Source organism: Hylobates moloch, unplaced genomic scaffold (assembly GCF_009828535.3).
Source record: "Hylobates moloch isolate HMO894 unplaced genomic scaffold, HMol_V3 SCAFFOLD_2, whole genome shotgun sequence".
NCBI classification, from domain to species: domain Eukaryota; kingdom Metazoa; phylum Chordata; class Mammalia; order Primates; family Hylobatidae; genus Hylobates; species Hylobates moloch.
In genome coordinates, this window is record NW_026652277.1 from 161080718 (window position 1) to 161103431 (window position 22714).

At 38.3% G+C, this 22714-nt stretch overlaps 1 protein-coding gene across 2 annotated transcripts; it reads right to left on the reverse strand.

Moving 5' to 3' along the window:
• Positions 1-296: 296 nt before the first annotated feature.
• ADAT2 (adenosine deaminase tRNA specific 2) lies at positions 297-22652 on the reverse strand. Of its 2 annotated transcripts, XM_032160674.2 has the most exons (6): positions 22538-22652; positions 13878-13982; positions 9111-9261; positions 7785-7891; positions 3907-3979; positions 297-3745 (listed from the first exon to the last, which is right to left on the reverse strand). In XM_032160674.2, exons 1-6 carry the CDS (start codon positions 22631-22633, stop codon positions 3702-3704), a joined length of 576 nt encoding a protein of 191 aa, XP_032016565.1. In that variant the 5' UTR covers positions 22634-22652; the 3' UTR covers positions 297-3701. The 2 variants fall into 2 exon arrangements, 1 of the variants encoding a protein (XP_032016565.1); XR_009212522.1 differs by lacking the exon at positions 297-3745 and having other exon boundaries at positions 3912-3979; positions 7507-7891.
• Positions 22653-22714: the final 62 nt, after the last annotated feature.

The window sequence follows — 22714 nt, forward strand, 5'->3', positions numbered from 1 at the left end:
GCTTAATTTTGATGCTTATTAAGATATCACTATTTAAAACATTCTTACTAGAAATATTTTTTTAATCAATTTTGGCAGACATAGTAAAAGAGGAGGAATGCAATCAAATAATTTAATAGTTGCTTTGAAATTTATGTCATTAATTTTCCTCCTCTCCTTTCCATCAGTGTCAAATACATTTTCTGTTTAAAATGTAACAGCTCCTCTTCCCACAGACTGCTTATTGATTGCAACAGAGAAAAAAAGTAATTATATAGTGAAGGAATAGGACAACACCTTGACCAGATGACCAAAATTGACATCACCTTGGTGTGACAGCCTTTGTGTGCCTCCAGATGTGATATCCTGTGAGGAACTTAATGTCACCCAGAACCTGAATCTAATCATGAGAAAACATCAAATAAATTTAAAACAAAGACCATTCTATTATTTAAAAAAGAAGAAAACGGAGAGGAGGCAAAATGACTGTACTATTTAAAAATGTCAATGTCATAAAAGACAAAGAAAGCCAGTGAAAATGTTCTAGACTAAAAGAACCAAAAGCAGACAGGTGCAGAGGCTCACGCCTATAATCCCAGTGCTTTGGGAGGTCAAGGAAGGAGGACTGCTTCAGTCTAGGAGTTCAAGACCAGCCTGGGCAACATAGTGAGACATTGTCCCTACACACACACACAAAAATTAGGTGTGGTGACATGAGTCTGTGGTCCCAGCTACTCAGGAGGCTGAGGAGGAAGGATTGCTTGAGCCAGGTTGAGGCTGCAGTGAGCTGTGATCACGCCACTGGACGACAGAGTAAGACCTACCTAAAAAAAAAAAAAAATGCTGGATTCAAGACAAGTAAATGTAATGCTGGACCCTAGACTGGACCTGGGATTATAGGGCAGTGGGAGAACTTCTTTACAGGACATTATTGGGTCAGCTGACAAAACTGGAATACAAATGATAGATTCAAGTATATCAATGTTAAATTTACTTAAGTCAATAACTATACTGAAGCATTTCAGGGTAAAGGGCCATGGTGTGTGTGTGTGTGTGTGTGTATACTTTTCCTAGTAAAAAGTTTAAAGAAAAATTAAGAGTTCTTGCCTACACTGAAGCTCTTGGCCATCTATTTTCTTTCCATGATACTCCAAATACAACACAGGAAAAGATGGTCGTGCCAAGTAACAAGAAAGCACAAAGATATTTTAACATGATCTTTTATCAGTGATTGAAGCCTACCAAAGCATTACATACCACCCATTCTCCACAGTTTGTTGCAAAGACCAGCAAACACTGGATAACTCTAGCAGCTTCTAAATGTAATCATTTTCCCCTAACTTCTCTCAACAGGGCAGTGATTCTAAAACCTTTTTGTATCTCACCACTTTCAGAACTATTTTGTACACAAAACAAATCTTTCAGCTGGTCTCTTGGACAGGCACTATCAGTATCAATCAATTGAATTCAAGCTTTTGAACTAGGACATCTTAATATTTTAACCCATGTCTAAGTAGCTGGGGAATGTGGTACTCAGGAAGCTGAATGACCTCAACATATATCTATAATTCCTCATCATCACTTGGAAATTGCTAGCAGAATTCCACAGAGCTAATGTCTATGACACCCTCAGTGGTCCTGCCCTCCAATCTGCAGTATGCCATATTAATGATTTTCCCCCAAAGTGATGGAGGGAACTGTGCCCCAGTCCAAACATTTAGGACAGATTTTCGATAGGTCAATCACTGAAGAGGGAACCAAAAAGGCGCTAAACCACAATTAAATTGTTCAGCTATGCTTCAGAATCAGGAAACACTACTTACCCACCATTCTCCAAAACAGCAAAGATGGAACATATGTGTATTGTTAAGTCTTTTCTATTCTTCCCTGTCTATCATTTTATTATTTCCTTGATTCTTTTAGTCGTGACAGTCTCTGGGCTAGAATACTCATATACTATTTTCGGCTTTGGCTTTTTGTCCTAGATAGTCTTATTATTCACTTTTCCCCAAATTTCAATCAGTAATTTCATTTATCAAATGTTTACCAAGAACCTACTGGACATAAGATGCTCAGCCAGACTTACTGGGCGGTACTCCACAGAGGCAAAACTCCAGGTTGGTTGTCCTACAAATAATCCCCAAGGAAATGATATGAACACAATAAATGCAATGAAATCTGCTTGCAGAAAAGCATAAGAAGCCAGAAATGAATTACGACCAACTGCAAAAAGGAACAAACTAGTCAAAGCACTAAAATTTAATGAGAAGATAATTTTTAAAGTGGATGAAATTGAAGGTGCACGTAACATTATCACAGATTTAAAATCATGCATATTCTCCATAAAACTTTTCAAATGCAGTTAAAAACACACACACACACACACACACACAAAACCAAGCAATTATAAGTCCTCTGAAGCATGTAACTGTGATTAGCTGCTACTCTCAGCAATATAAAAATACTTTCACCACAATTACATTCCAGCCTGTAATGTAATTCAAAACAAACAAGTCAGAGACATCGCTCAAATGACAGAACCAACAAATACAGATGCTTTGCATCAAGGAAATGAATCTACTGAAGAAATGCAACTGAGGAGCAGCAGCCCCTCCAGGGCTTGGAGCTGAGCTTCTGGTGGAACGGCGAGGCCCCCTTCTGGGCAGAGGCACACAGTGCGCCCAGTGGGGTTGTGCAAAGCTGCCCTGTAGTCAGGGAGGTGAACTGGGGACTTCCTGCTGTGGATACCCTTTCCAGTGTTGTGTTCAAAGTTTTACATTTTAGATTTTAAATTTATTATATGGATCTTAAAAGAAATAACTGTTTGTTTCAGATTAAATTGACCATTCTATTTTTCAGTCAGCATTCTCACCACCAAATGGCACTGATCCCCTTTACCCTGTGTTCCTTTTGCTTTTTGCCGTAACTCTTATTGTCCTCCAATAAACTGTGTAATCTATCATATCCATCTCCCCTTGCTAGAATATAAGCTCCACGAGGGCGGGATAATTTGGTCTTTTGCTCAATAACAATTGTCCCATTTATGTCTTTATCTTTTAAGACTATTCATCTTCAAATAAGACATAAATAAGGTTTTATTATAGCAATATGCTATAATTTTTAAGTGACAACTCAAGCACTTGTTTTAAAAGTATGCATTTTCTCTAAATGCTTTATAAAAGCAAAGTCTTTTCTAAGGACCATATAATTATGATCTCTATATACACAACTTATATACAATTTAGAGAGAAGTCACAGCCCCCAGTGCCCTGGGAGAACATCGCAGCTGCAAAAAAATGAAGAATCTGACTCTGAAATGCCAGTCCTGGAGGAGGTGTTCTCAGGGTGGCAAACTGCAGTCCAGACACACTCCAGGTCCCTGGGTCTGGCCACACATTCTCTAAAAAGTCAGCACTTGCCTGGACTGGGCACTTGTGGCTAGAGGGGTATGTACTACTTGCTAATTTCTAAAACCTCAAACCTTAATTTTCCCTCATCTTAAAATGGGAATCAGCTTGTGGAAAAGCTAATAACTGTTTACAATTGTCAGACTTCTAAAAAGTGCTAATTTGTTCCCTTAACAGAGCAAATGATGAGAGACACCATTTTCCCGCAGATTAAAAACAATATATAAACATAGGATTCAACGATGTCAACAGCTTTCAGTCTATGAACCTTGTCCAGGTCACTTTGGGTCACTTGGTTCTTTCACCAGAACATGTTCAAGATTTCTGACATTCCTTTTTCCGAACTTTCGATTTTGGTGCTGTGAAAAGAATAGAAAAGAAAAAGAAAGTGAAGAGGTAAGCTCATAGCAGACTCTCTTTGTATGGATTTAAGGGAAGTACATTATCTACAATAGAAAACTGACCATTTGGCCTGGGCGAAAGAGCGAGACTCCGTCTCAAAAAAAAAAAGAAAACTGACCATTTGGATTTTCTTGTTTGTAGAAGGTCTTTAACATTTCCACTGCTTCCTCAGCCCGATATCCAGGGATACACTGATGGAATGAGAAAGTTGAGAATAAACATAGGCCTATGAAAATGTGTGTTGTATCCCATAAAACAACATATATATACATGATTATGTAAACAGATTTCAGATGTTAATAAACTTTGGGGATATTAGTAACATGGGTAAGGAGGTACACTTCCAAAAGATGTTTGATATATAGCTTCAGTTAGGCATCACTCCCAATCAACTGTTATTCATCCATCAACTATTATAGAAGTTACCAGCTTTGTGATCTTGGGTTAGGCACTTAAACTCTCCATGCCTTATTTATAAAATGCTGGCAATAATAGCACTTACTTCAGAGGGATTTTGTGAGGATTAAGTGAGATAATACCTGTTAAATACCAGGCACATCATAAGTGCTCATTAAGCATTAGTTATTTTTATCTGCTCCTATTTACTAGTGGCCCATTAAGCATTCTATGCTATAGAGCTAGGGTTGGCAAATTATACTTGGTGGACCAAATCCGTTCCATAGCTGAGAATTGTGAGCTAAGAATGGTTTTTATATCTTAAGAGCTTTGTTAAAGAAAAAAAAAAGACTAGGCAACAGAGACATAAGTGGCTCACAAAGGGTGAAATATTTACTAGCTAACCCTTTGCAGATAAAGTTTATCAACCCTTGCTACAGAGGATTTTAAAAAATAAAATTCAGCTTGTTCTACCTTTAGCATCTAACTGGGGAAAATAAATCATAACATGTGAAAGAATAAATAAGAAATTGTGATATCAGTAAGGAGTGTTATCATATGAAATATTACCTGAAGAACATGAAACGAACTTGCCTTAGAGATAGAGAATATTTAAAGAGGCTAAGCAGAGCATTTCAGGGAAAGGGCAAGAAGAAGCCTGGGTTGTGTGTGAGGAAATCAGCTGATAGAGGAGGAGGTGACTATTAAGGAAGCATAAGGAAAGAAAGACAAAAAACGGGGTAAAAAACACGTACAGCTTTGAAAGCTTGTCAGAAGAGTTTGGACTTAAAACCATGCACCCATCTGAAGTGCAAGAAGTGACACAATGAGCATCTGGAAGGAAGGAGCCAGAAAGCACAGGCACAGAGGACAGGAGGACCAGCTCCTGTGAGATGCTGTTCAGAACAAACCTCCCATTCTCCTGTGTCTTCAGTCTGCCCTTGCCTGGGCCTCTGACACCCGAATAAACCTTCGCCATAACAAATAACCTTCCATCCACCCTGTCCCGTCAAAGGCTGACACCCTGCTCCTGCCTTCACTCCTCAGTGGCCTCATCTTCACTGGCTTGAGTTCCCAGCACTTCACTGAGTCTGCCCTCTCAGAAATCCCCAGGTCCCTACTGACCAAAACACTGGCCTCCTTTCAGATTCCTCAACTCTGCAGTCCTGGAGGCAACTGGCCACACCTGCTCTGTCTGACCGCTCTTGCCTCCCTTGGCTTCTCAGTGTTTCACCATCCTAACCACTGCCAGCCAGTCCCGTCACAGCTGCTCTCTGCTTCCTGCTGTATTAAGTGCTGGAGCTCCCCAGAGGTCCCCCTCCACTCCACTAGCACACTCAGAACCCTCTCCTCTTACTTGGGATGAGAGCAGTGGTTCTCAACCATGGTGGCTCAGGAGAACCGCTTGGAACTCTCTGGAAACACAGCACTGTTGGCCCCCTGCCTTCTGATTCAGATGGTCTGCAGCAGGGACTGAGCAGAGTCAGGCGCAGAAGCCTCCTTCTGATTCTAACGGGCAGTCAGGGATGAGAACCGCTGAGTTACAGGCCTCGAAGGAAACTGCACTGCTCTAACACACCAAGATAACTTATTATTTATATTTTCAAGTATCCATTATAGCAACAAATTTGTGGCGTTAATAAAAAGCACACATTAATAATAATTTTTTTTTTTTTTTTTGAGACAGAGTCTCACTCTGTCACCCAGGCTGGAGTGCAGTGGTGCAATCTCGGCTCACTCACTGCGAGCTCCGCCTCCCAGGTTCACTCCATTCTCCTGCCTCAGCCTCCCAAGTAGCTGGGATCATAGGCGCCCGCCACCATGCCTGGCAATTTTTTGTATTTTTAGTACAGACGGGGTTTCACAGTGTTAGCCAGGATGGTCTTGATCTCCTGACCTCGTGATCTGCCCGCCTTGGCCTCCCAAAGTGCTGGGATTACAGGCGTGAGCCACTGCACCCGGCCATAAAATAAAAATTTTAAAAAACAGAACAGGTGTTACAATTAATCACCATCTTCTTTGAAAACAATAGTTCTGTAGGCCTCTACAAATTTTAATGCTGCTTATAATACAGTATGAAAAGAATCTGTAATTCTGCAGTAAGAAACAGTATCCCACCTCCCAATTAACTGCTGCCTCCTAAGCCCAGACGAATAAAAAAAAAGAATACCCAGCATTCAGAGCCTGGGCCACCACTGTTTTCCTTAGAATCTAAAAGCACCTTTAAAAAAACCATAATTTGGCATTCAGCCTGGAGATATGGCTGCAAGCCGCAGGCATTGATTTGCAGCTGAGCCGATGTGGCTAGGTATACACACTGCAAATGAACTTGTTTGGGTTCTGCTGCATCGACTACAAAGATGTGTGAGAACGGACTGTGTTTGTGCCCTCATGTCACTGACATGTTGGAGAGAAATATTCCACCTATGTCTGACATCAAAAGACTCATCTTTGTTCTGCCCAGAAACTGAAAAATTATTTAGATCACTCTCATAAAGGAAATATGGAGTCAGCAATTCATTTGCAAAGAGTTATGTAAGCAAAATTTGAGCTACTAACAGAAGTGATTGGAAAAATCAAATCACTTTCTAAATGTCTTTAATGATCAAACCAATTGTATCCTTTACTCTCCATCATTGCATTACAATTTCTTTTCTGATGTAATGTTAAACAGCATCTATTCTCAAATGTACAGAAGTTGATAGGAAAGCTAATGTTGAGCTAGAAAACTCACGAACGTTTTAAAAACTCGTTCTCAGTGAGACTCCGCCAAATTTAGTCCTTCATAGGTCCTTAAAGTATTCTAGGAACCCCTGAGGTTTTTGAAGTGAACTGCCCAGCCATATCCAGCATCTGTTAAAGCTTTTTCTTTTTAAAGCATGATACTTTTACATTAACCTTACATCTTGGAGAGAAAAACAATCAAACCAATCAATGAAAGTAGGGGTATAGTCACAGGCCAAACTCTGAAATACAAATTCCTTTTGTTCATAGTCTGACCCTTAAAAACTTTGGGAAAAGTGGCAAGATTAAAGGGAAAGGAGAATTTCTAGGAGATTAAAGACATGGATTCTTAAGTCTGGGGAAATTTCGACATTAAAAAGACAGAAAAAAAAACATGAAAATACAGTGATTGCTAGATACTAAAATCAGGATGTGGCAATCAGGCAAAATGATTAAATTTGTGCAAAAATATTGTGTGTGCTGTAAATAGTCTCTAGCGTCACTGACACAGGCCAAGCGTCACCAAACTTGGTAGAGCATAGAACTGGTAACGTTCATTGAATAAAAACTCCAACAGAGAGAGTGTCTTCAGGCATACCTAACGGTGTTGGTGAAGAGTGTTCGGAGTCAGCTGGGAAGGGTGGACTCTCCTTCAGGAGGGAGTCTGTTAATGAAGAGAGGTAGGCACTCATCCAGAAACTCTTCCCTGTCATCTTATACTGAGGCATAAATGAACTCCACCAGAGGACCTGAGATCCAAGATGTCTGATTCTATCATGGTTTCTTCGTATACTGGCCACACACTAGTTATTCACAAGCCCATAAAGAGATGAAAATAATTAGCAAGAAAGAAAAAGCATAAGCAGTTTGTATTACCTGAAATGGTCTCCCAGTGTTTGGTAGGTCAGCAGAGGCAATATTTAGAACAGAGCCACAACCACCAAATCGTTCATTCTGACAGCCATATACAACCAGCGGGATTTATAAGACAGAATTAAGGTTCTGCATAGAATGTACAGTTCAAGTATGTATCGTGACAAAATCAGAGTAGGTTTATACTAGCCATCCTGGAGAGGAAAGCTCATGCTACTCTTCAAAACAGTGAAGCTTAGGATTAGTCTTACAAACCATACAATCCAGTTACACAGAAGAAAAGGGGTTAAAGTATTGAGAAATTGACATTTAACAACTGCAAACAGAATGAAAACTGAGTATGTGGTTGCTTAATGTTCACAGTTCAGGGCTCTCTCTGCTCTTTCCTAAATCACTTTTTCAGAATCATTAGGGAGTCAGAGCCAGAAAGGATGCAGAAATTTAATCCAGGGATTTTCACCTTTTAAAAAAAACAGATTCTTCCCTGTTCTTGCCCCAAATAAAATATAACCTGTGCCCTAATACAGAAGAGACTAAAGCTTAGCCACTCTGTAAGGCAGGATGAGGAGAGAATTCTAAGTTGCCCATAACAACCCTTTTATAGAGACTGTACATTTTATCATACCCAAAAACCTCTGTATTATTTTTAAAGTGTTAAAATTATCCATCCATACATAGTAAAATAAGTACATAAAAAATAAGGAACTAAAAAACTGAGTTTTTCAATTTTCAAATAATTTTTTAAAAAGATCTTTAGAAGTCCCTACAGAGTCTCTGCACTATTTAAGTTGCTTAATCCATGCAAGACAATCCAAAGAGCTGTAACTTTACTCATTTTCCGTTTACAATTAGAGTATCATAAAGGATTTCTTACTTCTTATTTACTTTTTACTGATAATGTTTGATACATTGTAATAGATATTCATGGCAAACAAACCAACAGATAAACAGAGAAAAAAAAATTTAAATCACTCATAATCCATTATCCAAAGGCAAAACTTAGCTGCATATTCTTTAGGACTTTTCCTTTGCAAACTGTTTTATAATCCACTTCAACTTAATTTATGATTTATCTTTATATAACTGTTTAAGACAGTTCTAATATTTTCTTTCTCTAGATTGTTTAATCATTCTATGTTTATTGATATGAAAAGAAATAGGTCATTTTACTTTTTAAAAAGCTTTCCTTTTTTTGGCTAAGATACACTATATTTTACAAGGTGTTTCCTAAGTCTGTGTTTTCATATTTTGGAAAACAGCCTATGTGTTTGGCCACTCTCTTGTTCACACGAATGGTATAATACATTAACTCATGAAGTCAAAGGATACTCATCAGGCGGAGAGCAGCTGCACACATAATGCACGGCTCCACAGTGACATATAACACAGTGTGTTCAAATACTTCAGAGGGACTCTTGCCACTTTGACGACACCAGTCGAGGACCTGATCGATGGCCACCATTTCTGCATGTCGAGTAGCCTGAAAAGAGAAAGGGGCTTGCACTGATGCTGTTTGCTTCATGTGACTACTGTTTTACAAATATACAAAAACTAAGTACAAAATATGTGCCTATCCTTTCTGCCAATATTTTAATGAATACAGTTTCAAGACACCCTTAGCAGTGGACAACGTATTCCCCAATTCAAGTACCATAACCTCACTTGCGAAAGATACCTAATCAGAGATGCCATAGGAATCATGCTGTATTTTTAGTTAGGTACCTAAGTGCCTTAGGGGAAACTCTTTCAATAAAAATGCCATGGAGAAAGTAAGTCTAAAAAACAAAGAAAAAAAGATAAAGTCTATGGTTTCTGAATATTTCAGGGGAAGCAAAATTTTCATAAGCTTGTGCTCTAGTTTCAAATATATGTTCAAGGCTGTCACTGACCTCACTCCAAGCAAATCTACATTAAGTTTACTGGAATGTCATCTCTTACACTTTTGGGGAATGAGGTTTTATATACCGGAAGACTCTAGAAAAGTAGAGATTTGGTATTGGTCTCCGACACATCATGGGAAGCAGTAGAGGATAGGAGAAATCACATAGCATGTGGAATTGACTACATTTAAATTTGAATCTTGACAGTGACATTACTAATTATGTGGACTTAGGCAAGTAACTTAACTTCTGTAAGTCTAGGATTCCCCATATGTAAAATGGTATACACTGGTATCTACACTTATAAACCTTATAAATCTGAATCACATGAAGCATGGTGCCACATAATACTACACATGTACTCTGCTAGCTCTTGTCTCCTTTTCTTTCTCCCTTACTAAAATAGCTTAAAGTGAATCATAGATTCTATATGGAATAATTATTTAGAATATTCATGACAATAGCATTTATCAATAATTTACACTGAGTGCTAACTACGCACAAGCCACTGGGCTAAATAAATTCTGTGTAGGATAAAAAGTCTCTGTCCTCAACAAGCATAAAATCTGGTGGGGCTCATTTACGTGTGAGATAAGGCAGGGTATGAAAAGTGCCAGCACAGTGGCCCAAGATGCCACGGAAGCTAGAGGCAGATGGGAGCGGAGCTGGCCAAGGGGCTACATGGGTGAATCACAGAATTAATTACCAGAGATGGAAGGTACTTTAGAGAAGAGGTTCCCAAACCTGGCTGCACACCAAAACTAAGTGTAGAGTTTAAAAAAAAAAAAAGGGTTTCCCCAACTTACGTGCTTTCAAAAAATCAGATGTAGAATTATGGAATCAAATCTCCCTATAGCTCTCAATAAACAATTGCTGAACTCAATCATCTCAGTCAACTCTTTTACTACTAAAGAAAAAGAAGCTAAGCAAAGCTGGCATGTGTTAATCACATACAGCTGGGAGAGGAGGTGGTGGCATGTGTTAATCACATACAGCTGGGAGAGGAGGTGGTGGTGGCGACTGGGTGGTGGTGGTGGTATCAGATCCAAAAGTAGAACTCAGGTCTTCTCATTTGGGGTCAAGAGTCTTTCTATGCTGTAGTTATAGATATTTTCTTTATGACATGGAATAACAAAATAAACCCGGGTTAATTTCAGCATACAGAAGAAACCCCAGTCACTGGATGGGGTTAGATGGATATTGTTAGGACATTCAAAGTTCTCGTCTTAAGATGTCATACACAAAATGCAAATTGGAAAATATGACCACAATTTAAAATAAAGAATTCTACTCCTAAGTATCTATACATTCATTAATTGCTGTATTATGTTTATTACTAATCTCATGTTTTAATATCCTCTTAATAACTGCTTTGTGATTCAACATGAATGTAATTAAAACATTTTTAAAAATTCTTCAAAACATTTTTCAAAAAAATTTTTGTATGTTTTACAATATTTTAAATTGATATTTAAAATTATGTCATTTTTCAACAAACATCAGCTAATTGTTTGCAGAAGTATGTGTACATGCTTCTGTTTTTTCTAACTGAAAAGGTAATGGCTAATTTAAAAATGTTAATTCTATATGGGAATGACTACCCTGACAGTTAAATAATACTTCTCAGTGTTCTAATGGTAATTATTTTAACATTGTTTGAAATTATTGTACATGTGAGTTAAAATTAAAAGACTGTATATATTTGTATATTGTTATATGATTCATATGAAAGAAAACTGGAATATGGCAAAATTTTAATAGTTCTGCATAGAGAAATGAGAATAGAACTGCTTCTACTTTCTGTATTTGAAATTTTAAAAAGTTATTTCAAAATAAGCATTAAAACAACAAAGAAGGCCCTGACAGTGGCTGAACTCCCCCAGCAGATGTCTGATGCCAAGAACATGATGGCTGCCTATGACCCCCAGTATGGCCTCTACCTAACAGAGGCTGCCATTTTCAGGGGCTGGATGTCCATGAGGGAGGTAGAGGAGAAAATGCTTATGTCCAAACCAAGAACAGCAGCTACTTTGCTGACTGGATTCCCTACAATGGGAAAACAGCTTTCTGGGACATCCCATCCCCAGGGCTAAAAATGTCCACCACTTTCATCAGTAACAACATGGCCATCCAGGAGCTGCTCAGGCACGTCTCAGAGCAGCTCACAGCCATGGTCAGGTGCAAGGCCTTCCCATACTGGTACACGGGCGAGGGCAAGAATGAGATGGAATTCACTGAGGCTGAGAGCAACAGGAATGACCTGGTATCAGAGTACCAACAGTATCAGGATGCCACTGTTGAGGAGGAGGGAGAGTCTGAGGAGTGGACTGAGGAAATGCGGGCCTAGAGCCTTCTGTTACTGGGTTAAGGGTGGGGGCGGTATGAATTCTCATTTACCCACAATGTGTTCTGTGATAGCCATGTCTGTGTGGGCACTTGCTGTTCTTGCTGTGTGTTCACCTCTATTAAAGCATTTCCATAGTAAAAAATAAATAAATAAATAAATAAAAAAGTATGACTTACATATATTCATGCTTCTCACTTATTACAGGGCAAATTTAAAACCGATTCATTAAAAAGTTGTCTTTTTCAAGAATTCAAAGGAGAAAGAATTTTGTGAAATACTGTATTTTTATTTACGTGCTTTTTTTCTTTCTAATTCTACACTTCGATCTACTATTTTTCATAAGCAAATTGATAAAAAAGTTTTTTGGGGGCTGACATATTAACTACAGATTTTCTATGCAGTGAACATGGTTATATATAAATCTGAATTGTCCAACTACTTTGTTGGAACAGTTCCTATTGATTGTAACTGCTGGGGCGAAGTATATGCAAAATCTACCTTTTGAGTAAATTTCCTATAATCGATGTAAGCTTTCCCAGTGTTTGAGTGTTTCCCATTTCCTAAAACTGTTCAAACATTAGATATCAGTATTTTTAATCACTGATAATGTAATGTTACAAAGAAATTGCTTTTTTCTTCTGCTAAAGTTAAGTTAGATCATCTTCATATAGCCTTATTGGTTATTTCATTTTCCTCTGTTCCTTTTATTTTCACTTCCCTTGTAATATTAGTCTCTTTGTTACTTTTTTCTAAGAGCTCATTTCTGATTAAGGATGTGAACGTTTTGTCAAGCATTGCAAATGAAATACCATGTTTATTCCTGTTTATTTTACTGTGGTGTTTTATTTTTTTGGTTGTACAGAAGTTATGTATTAAAATATAATCCTGTTCTATTTTATGGCCAAAAACAAATAAGTAAATAAATGATTTGTGAATCTGGATTCCTATTTTACACGTGTTTTGCTAAATATCAGTTTTCTTTTCAATAGATGTGATTGATAGATGAACTAGTTCCCATAGCACTGGTATCAACATCAGCTTATTCTCTGGCTCCCAAAATCACATGACAAGATAAAAGTCTGTGTGAATGGCATTACAGGTATAAGTGATCTTTGAGTCCACCTAGGAATTTTTGTAATCATAAAATTTGGTAGTTTACTTATACTTCCCAAGTATACTTATCATGACACACTATTGTGATACCACGTTTAAGAAGCATTGCCTTGAACCATGAACTTCCCAACCTAACCACAATAAAAGTCATATAAGCTATTAAAATGTACATACTACATGTAGGTACAGAGGCAGTTGGTGTTGAAGACCCTATTTTGTTGAATTATCTGATACAGAAATAGCTTCCTTTATATAATCCTCACACCTCCCTCCAAAGCTATACATTGAGGATACTTTTTTAATTTACTAGGATGAAAATATTATTTAAAGATACTAAAAAAGGAATGCATTATGAGTTAAATTGACCTATTTTGTAAAACGAAAATTTCATATATTAGATTGGCTTAAAGTAGAGACAGACTTATTTCTTCCATGCTGACATTCTGATGAAATAAAATCCCCTCTTGGGTTTCACTCAAGCATTAGAGTAAAACTCCATGAAACAGAAAATTATTCACTAAGATTTTATGGCTTCATTAAATTGTTCTGAATTTTCCACAATAAAAAAAACGGCATGTATCACTTTCAAAATCAGGAAGAAAATAATACTGAAAAAGAGAGACATTAAGAAAAGCTACCCACCACTGGCAGCTACGGGACTATATTCAGTCTCACCTTCACACCAACTGTGGCAAATTCTCTCCAGTCCACCCATCACTACCGTATGTTTGCAATTATACTGCTCAACTCACATACATTTTTGGTTTGGTTAACTTCATTTCTCCCCTTCCCTACAACTTCATTGTTGTAGACCATAAGGCAGCCAACAGGAACTTCAGTATTTTCGAGGGCTTCTTTGGCCTGAAACACAAAGTGGAAAATATAAGATGTAATACTCCATACTTGAAAAGAGTATAGGAAAGAAAGAGATGCAGCATGAACAAGATACACATGTACAAAGACTGAAATAAAGAAGTGCAGCTTTCCCTTTTCTGGAATATAGTTCCATTACGGTATTTAGTGCCCGTGTTCTGTGTTGTGTCCATGTTAAGGGAGACTCAAAAAAAATCCCCTCGATAGGTCCAGAGCCCCTGATTTCTTCTCACTGGAAATAGATGCAATCAAAGGAGACTGTGACTGACCACTGTTCTTAAAGTGCCAGGGTCTATGTGTCTTTTCAGAGATAGAATACATATTTGCAAAAAGGTAGGGGAATAAATAATACTTATAAATACTTTATTACAATCCTTTCCTCATTGAAATTCCTTTGCTTCTCTAAAAATTATAGAAATTATCCTCTAGAGTCCCAATAGCTAAAGGTAACCAGACTGGATGTCACCCTGTCCCACAATTTCTACTCTATGTGAGACAATAAGAGTTTAGAAGTACTCTACGTAAAATGGTACAATCATTATGAGAAACGTTTTGGAAATTTCTTTAAAAATAAACACACACACAGTCTATAACAAAATTCCACTCCTAAGTATTTAAAACAAGGGAATATGTGTCTACAAAAAAAAAAAAAAAAGAAGAAAGAAAGCTTAAAAAAGAACTAAAACCTTGAAAAAGAATGTTAATAGCCAAAACCTGAAACTGCACAGGTGGCCATCAACAGGAAAATGGATAAACAAACTGTGCCCTATTCATATAATGGAATACTAGTCAGCAATAAAAAGGAACTACTGATACTGTGACAACATGGATGAGCCTCACAGACATGCTAAGTAAAGGAAGTCACACACAAAAGCACACATACTATATGATTCCTATTGCACAAAGTACCAGAATAGATAAAACTAAACTACAATGACAGAAACTGGAACAGTGGTTGCTTCATGGAGGAGGATGTGCAGATTGATTGGGGAGGTACACAAAAAAATTTTCTGGGGTGGTGAAAACTTTCTGGATCTTGATAAAGACATGGATTATAGAGATGTTTGTATTATTCAAAAGAGACTGAAGGATACATTTACAACCTGTGCATCTCACTGTATATAAAGTATACCTCAACTGAAAAAAATCAGTGAGAAAAACAAGTTTAGGAACACTTCCATGACTACCATCCCAGGAATGGCAAACCAATTATTATATTCTCAAAGTTCCCCTTATCACAGGCCATTCATTTTTCTTCTTGCCCCATGATAGCAGCCCTGGGCCCTAGGAAAATTAACTCTACCTTCAGGCGGAGAGCTTAAGCAGGCACGTTATGCCTCAGTATAACCTGATACTGCCTCTGAGAGGCAGAATAAGGGAAGAGTACAACCCTTAGACTAGTGTACATTCGTTTCCATCTCAATGCAGTCAAAAGAATATAACTGCTGTACAGCCGTTTCCGGAAAGGCAAGGTATTCCTTACTGTGGCAGCCCTGAAGAGACTTTGGAAAACTTGATTCTCACTTAAGTGCACGTACTTATACACATCATAGGGCATATAAAGTGCAAAGTTGAAGGCATTGTTAAAACAGTGTCTTCTGTCTCCTGCACTAGTCTCTTACTCCCAGTTCTACTTTATTTAACTAGTGACAACTTCCTATTATAAGGCATACAGGATTTCCTCAGTTACTCCCACCATGCTCAACAGACACTTTTTCTTCATTTGGCCATTACAGGAAACAGGAGAAGCCCACAGCAGGAGCAAACTGGGCCTCTCTTTTCTCCATCTGGTTGGTGGGGCAGAGATGGGGCATGGAGAGATGTGAGAAGACAGTATCTGATGCAATAAGACTGCATTCAGGACTGTTTTATGAACTATCCACAGGCTGGTTGTGTCCCAGTTCTGTGATACTGGTTAAAGCAGTTTATGCAAGTTCAAAAGGCTTGAAGAGTTCCGAGGTTTGGTTAATACAGACAAATGCACCATAAGCTACTATAGAGAAGAAAGCCAAGAAGAAGACGGACAGTTAAGGAGAATGGAAATGCTAACGACCAGTGTAGCTATGGCAATTATTATACTAAGAATTTTATTTAAGGTAAGTGTAGAATGACACAGAGATCCAGGTACACAGAAAAGACAAATCATTTATTCCTGCAAAAAATATATGTTGAGGATCTTGAGATGGAGAGATTATCCCAAATCCAGGTGGGCCCTAAATGTAATCACAAATGTCCTCCTAAGAGAGACAAATAACGTCATTGATGAGGAATGGCCGAGCCTGTCATGATGAGGATGAGTGGGTAAGCAACTGGAATGGTAGGCAGGGGGGTGGGGGTGAGAATAACACAAAGTCCCATGGAAGTGAGTTGAGGGGAACTCCTTTTCAACTATTAACACATAGGTTTGCTTCATTAACAAGTTCACAATAGATTTAATTAAGCTGGAAATCAATTTCACCCCATACCCATATCATACTTTCAAACACTCCCAACAACTGTACTGTCAAGTCTGATCACTTCTTCACAAATGCAAAAAAGCTCAGGCAAAATGGGTCTGAAATTTGTGCAGGTTGCTTTGAATTTAACCTTCCTTGCCTTTTTGAGGGGGAAAGACCAAGGTCAGATATTATTTAAAAATAGCTACTAGGTCTTGAGTAAAGTAACAAATGACCAACCTTCAAAATTAAAGAATAAAATCTCTGTTCTTCCCAGCCCAAACGCTGGTCTCTATTTTGTCTTTGAATATAATTTCTTTTTTTTCTCTAGTCAGGGCCTGCCCAGTTACAGATAATGAAAGCACCTAGATGGAAGAGACTTCATAGTTTATTATTTTCTCCAAAGACATTACTACTATAAACTGCTTTCTAGTGATGTCATGATAAAAGGGGGAGAGATGGAAACAGACCTTGTTTGCACAGAGTCTGATGAGTCCTTAAAGAAATATTTCCTATAAAGATAAAAAATTAGGGGGAACAAACAAGTTAGCCAGAACAACTCTCAGGTAGAACATCATCCTGTCCAAAAGGTTAAACTATATAACTGTTTCTGCTAATTACTCTCTTCTGAGTGATTACTCTCTGAGTAATTAGCAGAAAGTTATATAGTTTAACTTTGGGGGTTTAAAAAGTGATGATGTTTTTACTCCATCACCTTTAAATTCTTCAATATGGCACTGAAGGTCTCCCAACTATCACCCATCCTCCCACTGGCCAGCCGAACCAACCTAACTTTTTATTATTCATTTAGGTTATTAACCTTTTCAGAGCAGAAATCCCCTTTTAGACTCTGATGAAAGTTATGGACTGTCTCACTTGCAAAAGGCACATGCACATAATATTTTATATGTAGTTTCAGGGTTCATAGATCCCCCTAAACCTTAGCCCGAGGTTAGGGAGCCCTGTTCTAGACAGATAGCTAGATCTCCTTCTAACCCAAAACAAAGCTCTTCTTTGTACATGACAGTATCTTTGCTTGGATCAACCCTTCCTTTCCACCAGCCCACATCCTTTTGGTTCCTTAAAATTTAGAAGGAATTCTATCATTTATCTCAACGGATGTGTTGAAGGACCTTGCCAGCTGTTATCTGACAGCACTTTACATCTCTCTCTTGTGGTCTTTGGACATGTTACTTACCAGCCTTTTCATCTGTGCTTGGTTTAATTTCATCAATTAAACAGTATGTTCCTGGAAGGCAAGCACTAGATCCAGGCACTATGAAGCTTCTCTTGCTCACCTCTGCAGCCTATGCACGCAGCACAAGGTCTAACACATAGCAAAATCTTAATCATACCACATTTGTTGAAATGGTAATCATACCATATTTGTTGAAATGGTGTCTGTGGTGTTTGCTTTCTTTTCGAATTTCCTTCAGAGCCTAGCATAATGTTATATTAATACCAACTGCCCCAAAAATGCATACTACAAAAAAATACAATTGACTTTTTTTCTAGAAAACTTGCAACTTTTTTTCTATATATATATAGTCAATCTTTCTTTTCTCCTAATTATAAAGTAAGATATGTTCAAGGTGGAGAACTTAGGGATAAAAAAAAAAAACCCTCATGTATCAAAAAAAAAAAAAAAACCCACTAAGAATCCCAATACCCCAAAATATAATCCCTGTTATTCTGAGGCAACAGAGGTTTTTTCGTTTTTTTCCTATGCCCTGCATACACATATTTACAGTTTTTAAAGAGTCAAATAGATTTACACTATATATACAGTTCAGCAGTCTGCCTTTTTCATTTAGAAATGTATGGTTAACCTTTCCCTATATTGGGTAATATTTTTTCATCACGTGATTTTGTAAAGGTTGTACAGTATTTCTCCTTATGAACATATCTGATTCAACCAACTAGTCTCCTATTATTTGACATTCAAGTGATTCAAATTCTTCACTATTATAAACAAGTGAAGAACTTCTCTATATAAATATTTATATTGCTTCCTTGTGATTTATTCCTAGAAACAGCTATAAAATACAAAGAGCTCCTACAGTGCGATTTTTTTAAATCAAACTATTATAAAATTGGGCAAAGTATATGCCTCGGCAATTCACAGAAGAAAAAATCTAAATGTTCAATTAAATTACACAGTAGATACACAGTATTCAGGTAAGGAAACTGAAAAGGAAGAAAGAGAGCAGAGGATATGGCAAGCAGTGAGCTACCTAACACTGAGGGGCAGGCCAGGCCAGTATTTAACAGCAGATGACAGGGCTCAAGTCACAGCCCTATCCTTACCAGCTCTCTAACTTTGGGGAAGTTACTGAACTTTCTCAGCTTCAATATCCCATCTGAAAATGAGGACCATAATAATACTCACCTGATAGGGCTGCTGTGGGGCTTATGACATGGCCCACATGAAAACACTGTGCATAGCATAGTATCTGGAACACACCAAGAGTGCAACACTATTACTTAGTCATAATTTTTTTTTCCAAGCCTATCTTTAGAATGCTATGCTGAACATGCTATGATGATTAAAACGATAACCTATGATGATGCTATGCTTAGCTCTCAGAAAGAAACCTGCCATGAAAAATAATGGTTTTATTAAAAAGCAGTAAAGTTGATAAACTTATATGCTATCCAACAGATCCTTTTGTAGTGATGGAAATGTCCTTTGATCTGTAATGTCCAATACGGTAGCCAGTGGTCATATGTGGCTGCTGACTACTTGAAATGTGGCTAATACAACCGAGGAGCTGGATTTTATTTTATTTCACCTTAATTAATTTAAACTTAAATAGACACATGTGGTTAGTGGCTACGATATTAGGCATCATGGTTTTAGAAGGCAATACAGGAATATCTATATAATTTCAAAGCACATACATCCTTTGTCCCATTTTAGGTAGTCACTCCATAGCAACAGAAATACCGTGAGGTAGGGAGGAGTGACTAATATCAAGACTACCAAAAAAAACTGCTGATAATCAAAAAGAGAATATATAATTCCACTTATGCAAAAGTACATATGGCTGTTTACATACGGACACAGAGATATGGAAGGATGCTCCCAAAATACTAATAGTATTGTCTCTAATAGTAGGACTTTTAGGTAATTTTTACATAATTTGTTAACCCTTTTTTATAGTTTGAATTTTTTATGACCATGAATTATTTACATAACCAGAAAAAGAAAACATTAAAATATTTTTGCTTTGGAAAAAAAAAAAGGGCATTACTGGATCAAAGGATAAGCTCACTTTTAAGGCCTTTTATATTTACCTAGCCAAATTGTCCTAATTAAAGGGTGTTCTATGCTTTTACACTATTGGTGGGACTGTAAACTAGTTCAACCACTGTGGAAGACAGTGTGGCGATTCCTCAAGGATCTAGAACTAGAAATGCCATTTGACCCAGCCATCCCATTACTGAGCATATACCCAAACGATTATAAATCATGCTGCTATAAAGACACATGCACATGTATGTTTATTGCAGCACTATTCACAATAGCAAAGACTTGGAACAAACCCAAATGTCCATCAATGATAGACTGGATTAAGAAAATGTGGCACATATACACCATGGAATACTATGCAGCCATAAAAAAGGATGAGCTCGTCCTTTTCATTTGTAGGGACATGGATGAAGCTGGAAACCTCATTCTGAGCAAACTATCACAAGGACAGAAAACCAAACACTGCATGTTCTCACTCATAAGTGGGAATTGAACAATGAGAACACTTGAACGCAGTGTGGGGAACATCACACACCGGGGCCTGTCGTGGGGTTGGGGGAGAGGGGAGGGATAGCATTAGGAGATATACCTAATGTAAATGACAAGTTAATAGGTGCAGCACACCAACATAGCACATGTATACATATGTAACAAACCTGCACATTGTGCGCATGTACCCTAGAACTTAAAGTATAATAATTTTAAAAAAGTAAATTAAACTTAAAACTTTCAACTTTGGCTTAACTAGAGTTAACTTTATCAGCATATTAAATAAAAACTGTAATATACATGTTACATACAAAAAAAAAGGTGTTCTAAATTCAGCTCCTCCCAACCAACAAACACCTCAAACATGCACACCCTTATTATCACCAAGCATTAAAATTGCTTTCACTTTTGCCAATTTAACAGGTGAAAAATTGTGTATCATTTTAATTTGAATTTCATTAATAGTGAAATTGTGTATTCATTTATTTGCTGGCTACTCGTCACTTCTTCTAGAAATATCATGTTCAGGTGAGGTGTGGTGACCCACACCTGTAATCCCAGCACTTTGGGAGGCTGAGGTGGGACAATTGCCTAGGCCCAGGAGTTCAAGACCAGCTTGGGCAACACAGAGAGACCCTGTCTAAACCAAAAAAAAAAATTTTTTAAATAAAAAGAAATTTTAAAAAGAAATATATTCATAGCCTTTGACCTTTTCAGTATTAGAGTATACATCTTTCCTTTTACTTCGGAAAGTACTTAGATTTTATATAAATTATATGTTACGGTTATTAAACCTGTCCTTTTATATATGTCGCAAATATTTTCCTTCTTTGTATTTCCTTTACTTTGTGTCTTTTTTTTTTTTCTTTTTTGAGACAGGGTCTGGCTCTGTCTCCCAGGTTGGAGTACAGTGGCACAGACACGGCTCACTGCAGCCTCAATCTCCCAGGGCTCAAGCAAACCTCCTGCGTGAGCCTCCTGAGTAGCTAGGACTACAGGCACATGCCACCATGCCCTACTAATTTTTAAATTTTTATTTAGTAGTGACAGGGTCTGGCTATGTTGCCCAGGCTGTTCTTCAGCTTTTGAGATCAAGAGATCCTCTTGCTTCTGCCTTCCAAAGTTTGGGGATTATAGGCATGAGCCACTGCATCTGGCCATGCTACTTTGTATCTTTTTAAACATGTAGATGTTTTCAAAGAATTTCTAGACCTCTTTGGCTTTGACATTTTTTGTCTCTTAATTGTATTATAAACACCTAGGGATGTGATTCCATAGTTTACGTCCTCCTACACAGGATTAAGGAGGCAGTTTCTTCTTGGGTTTTGGCATATACGCGTTTCTTCAAGGTCTTAAAGGAAAAAAAGTACTTGTTAGGAGGGCTACATGTCACTAGGCAATAGGAACTTTTCAGCTTCATTATAATCCTATAGGACCACCGCTGTATATATGGTCATATAAGATTATAATGGAGCTGAAAAGTGCTAGCGAGCTTCTTAACTGGGATAAAGGTTTGTTTGTAAACGTATGTAAATGTATTTATATGTGCTAGCCCAAGGTCAACTTAAAAGGTAGCAAAAGTGGTTAGCCCAGAAGTCTACACATAAACTAGTGTTGTCTACCTCCATACCACCCTGAATGTCCCTCGATCTCGGAAGCTAAGCAGGGTCAGGGCTGGTTAGTACTTGGATGGGTCAATAGGGCTAAGGTGAGTAGATTTAATGCTCCAGGATAACGACCTTTACCTACAGGTCGTGTGGCACGTGGCTGTATGTACAGTTATTAAAATGTAAATACATATGTTTACAAACAAACTTTTTTCCCAGTTAAGAAGCTCGCTAGCACACACCATTCTGCTGAAAGCCGCCTTTATTTCGCAGTCCTGAAAGGAGCGAGGGAAGGAAGTAAAAGGGCAGAGGAAATAATGAATGAATGCGAGACGCCGATTGTACAGGGACTTGTTTCCATACTGCTGTCTACCAGAAACGTTCTGTTTCCTTCCTTCTGCTGGACATGTTCCAAGGGCCAAAACCTCAAATAATGTGACTTTGTAGACTGGAGAGTGTGTGACCACAGAAAGGAAAGGGAGGCAGCACATGCCAGCCGGCGACAGAATGTTAAGTCTGCAGCATACTCCACCCCAATGAAACAAATAATTTCTGTATTTCCTCCCCTTCCTTCGCCCAGAGCCACTGTGAGAATGGACTACAGAAAGTTTCGAGGCAGTAAAGCCAGTTGTTCACCCAGAACATCTGACTGCCATAAAAATTATGGTGACGAGAAAGAACGTTTGCTCAAATGCCGGGGTCGGGTTGAGGGCTGGAGAAAGGTCCCACCCCGCAGCATCCACCTCCCGGGCTCCTCACCATGCGCATTGCCTCCTCCATCCACTTTTCCGTCTCCTCTGCCGACACCGAGCACGTGCCGCCTGCGGCTGGCTTGGGTGCCGCCTTCGCCTCCATACCCGGCCACCACTCAGCAACAGAGGCCGCGGCGGAGGAGGAGCGCGGGCAGCGGAACGCGGCGGGCCCGGGCCCCGTTTC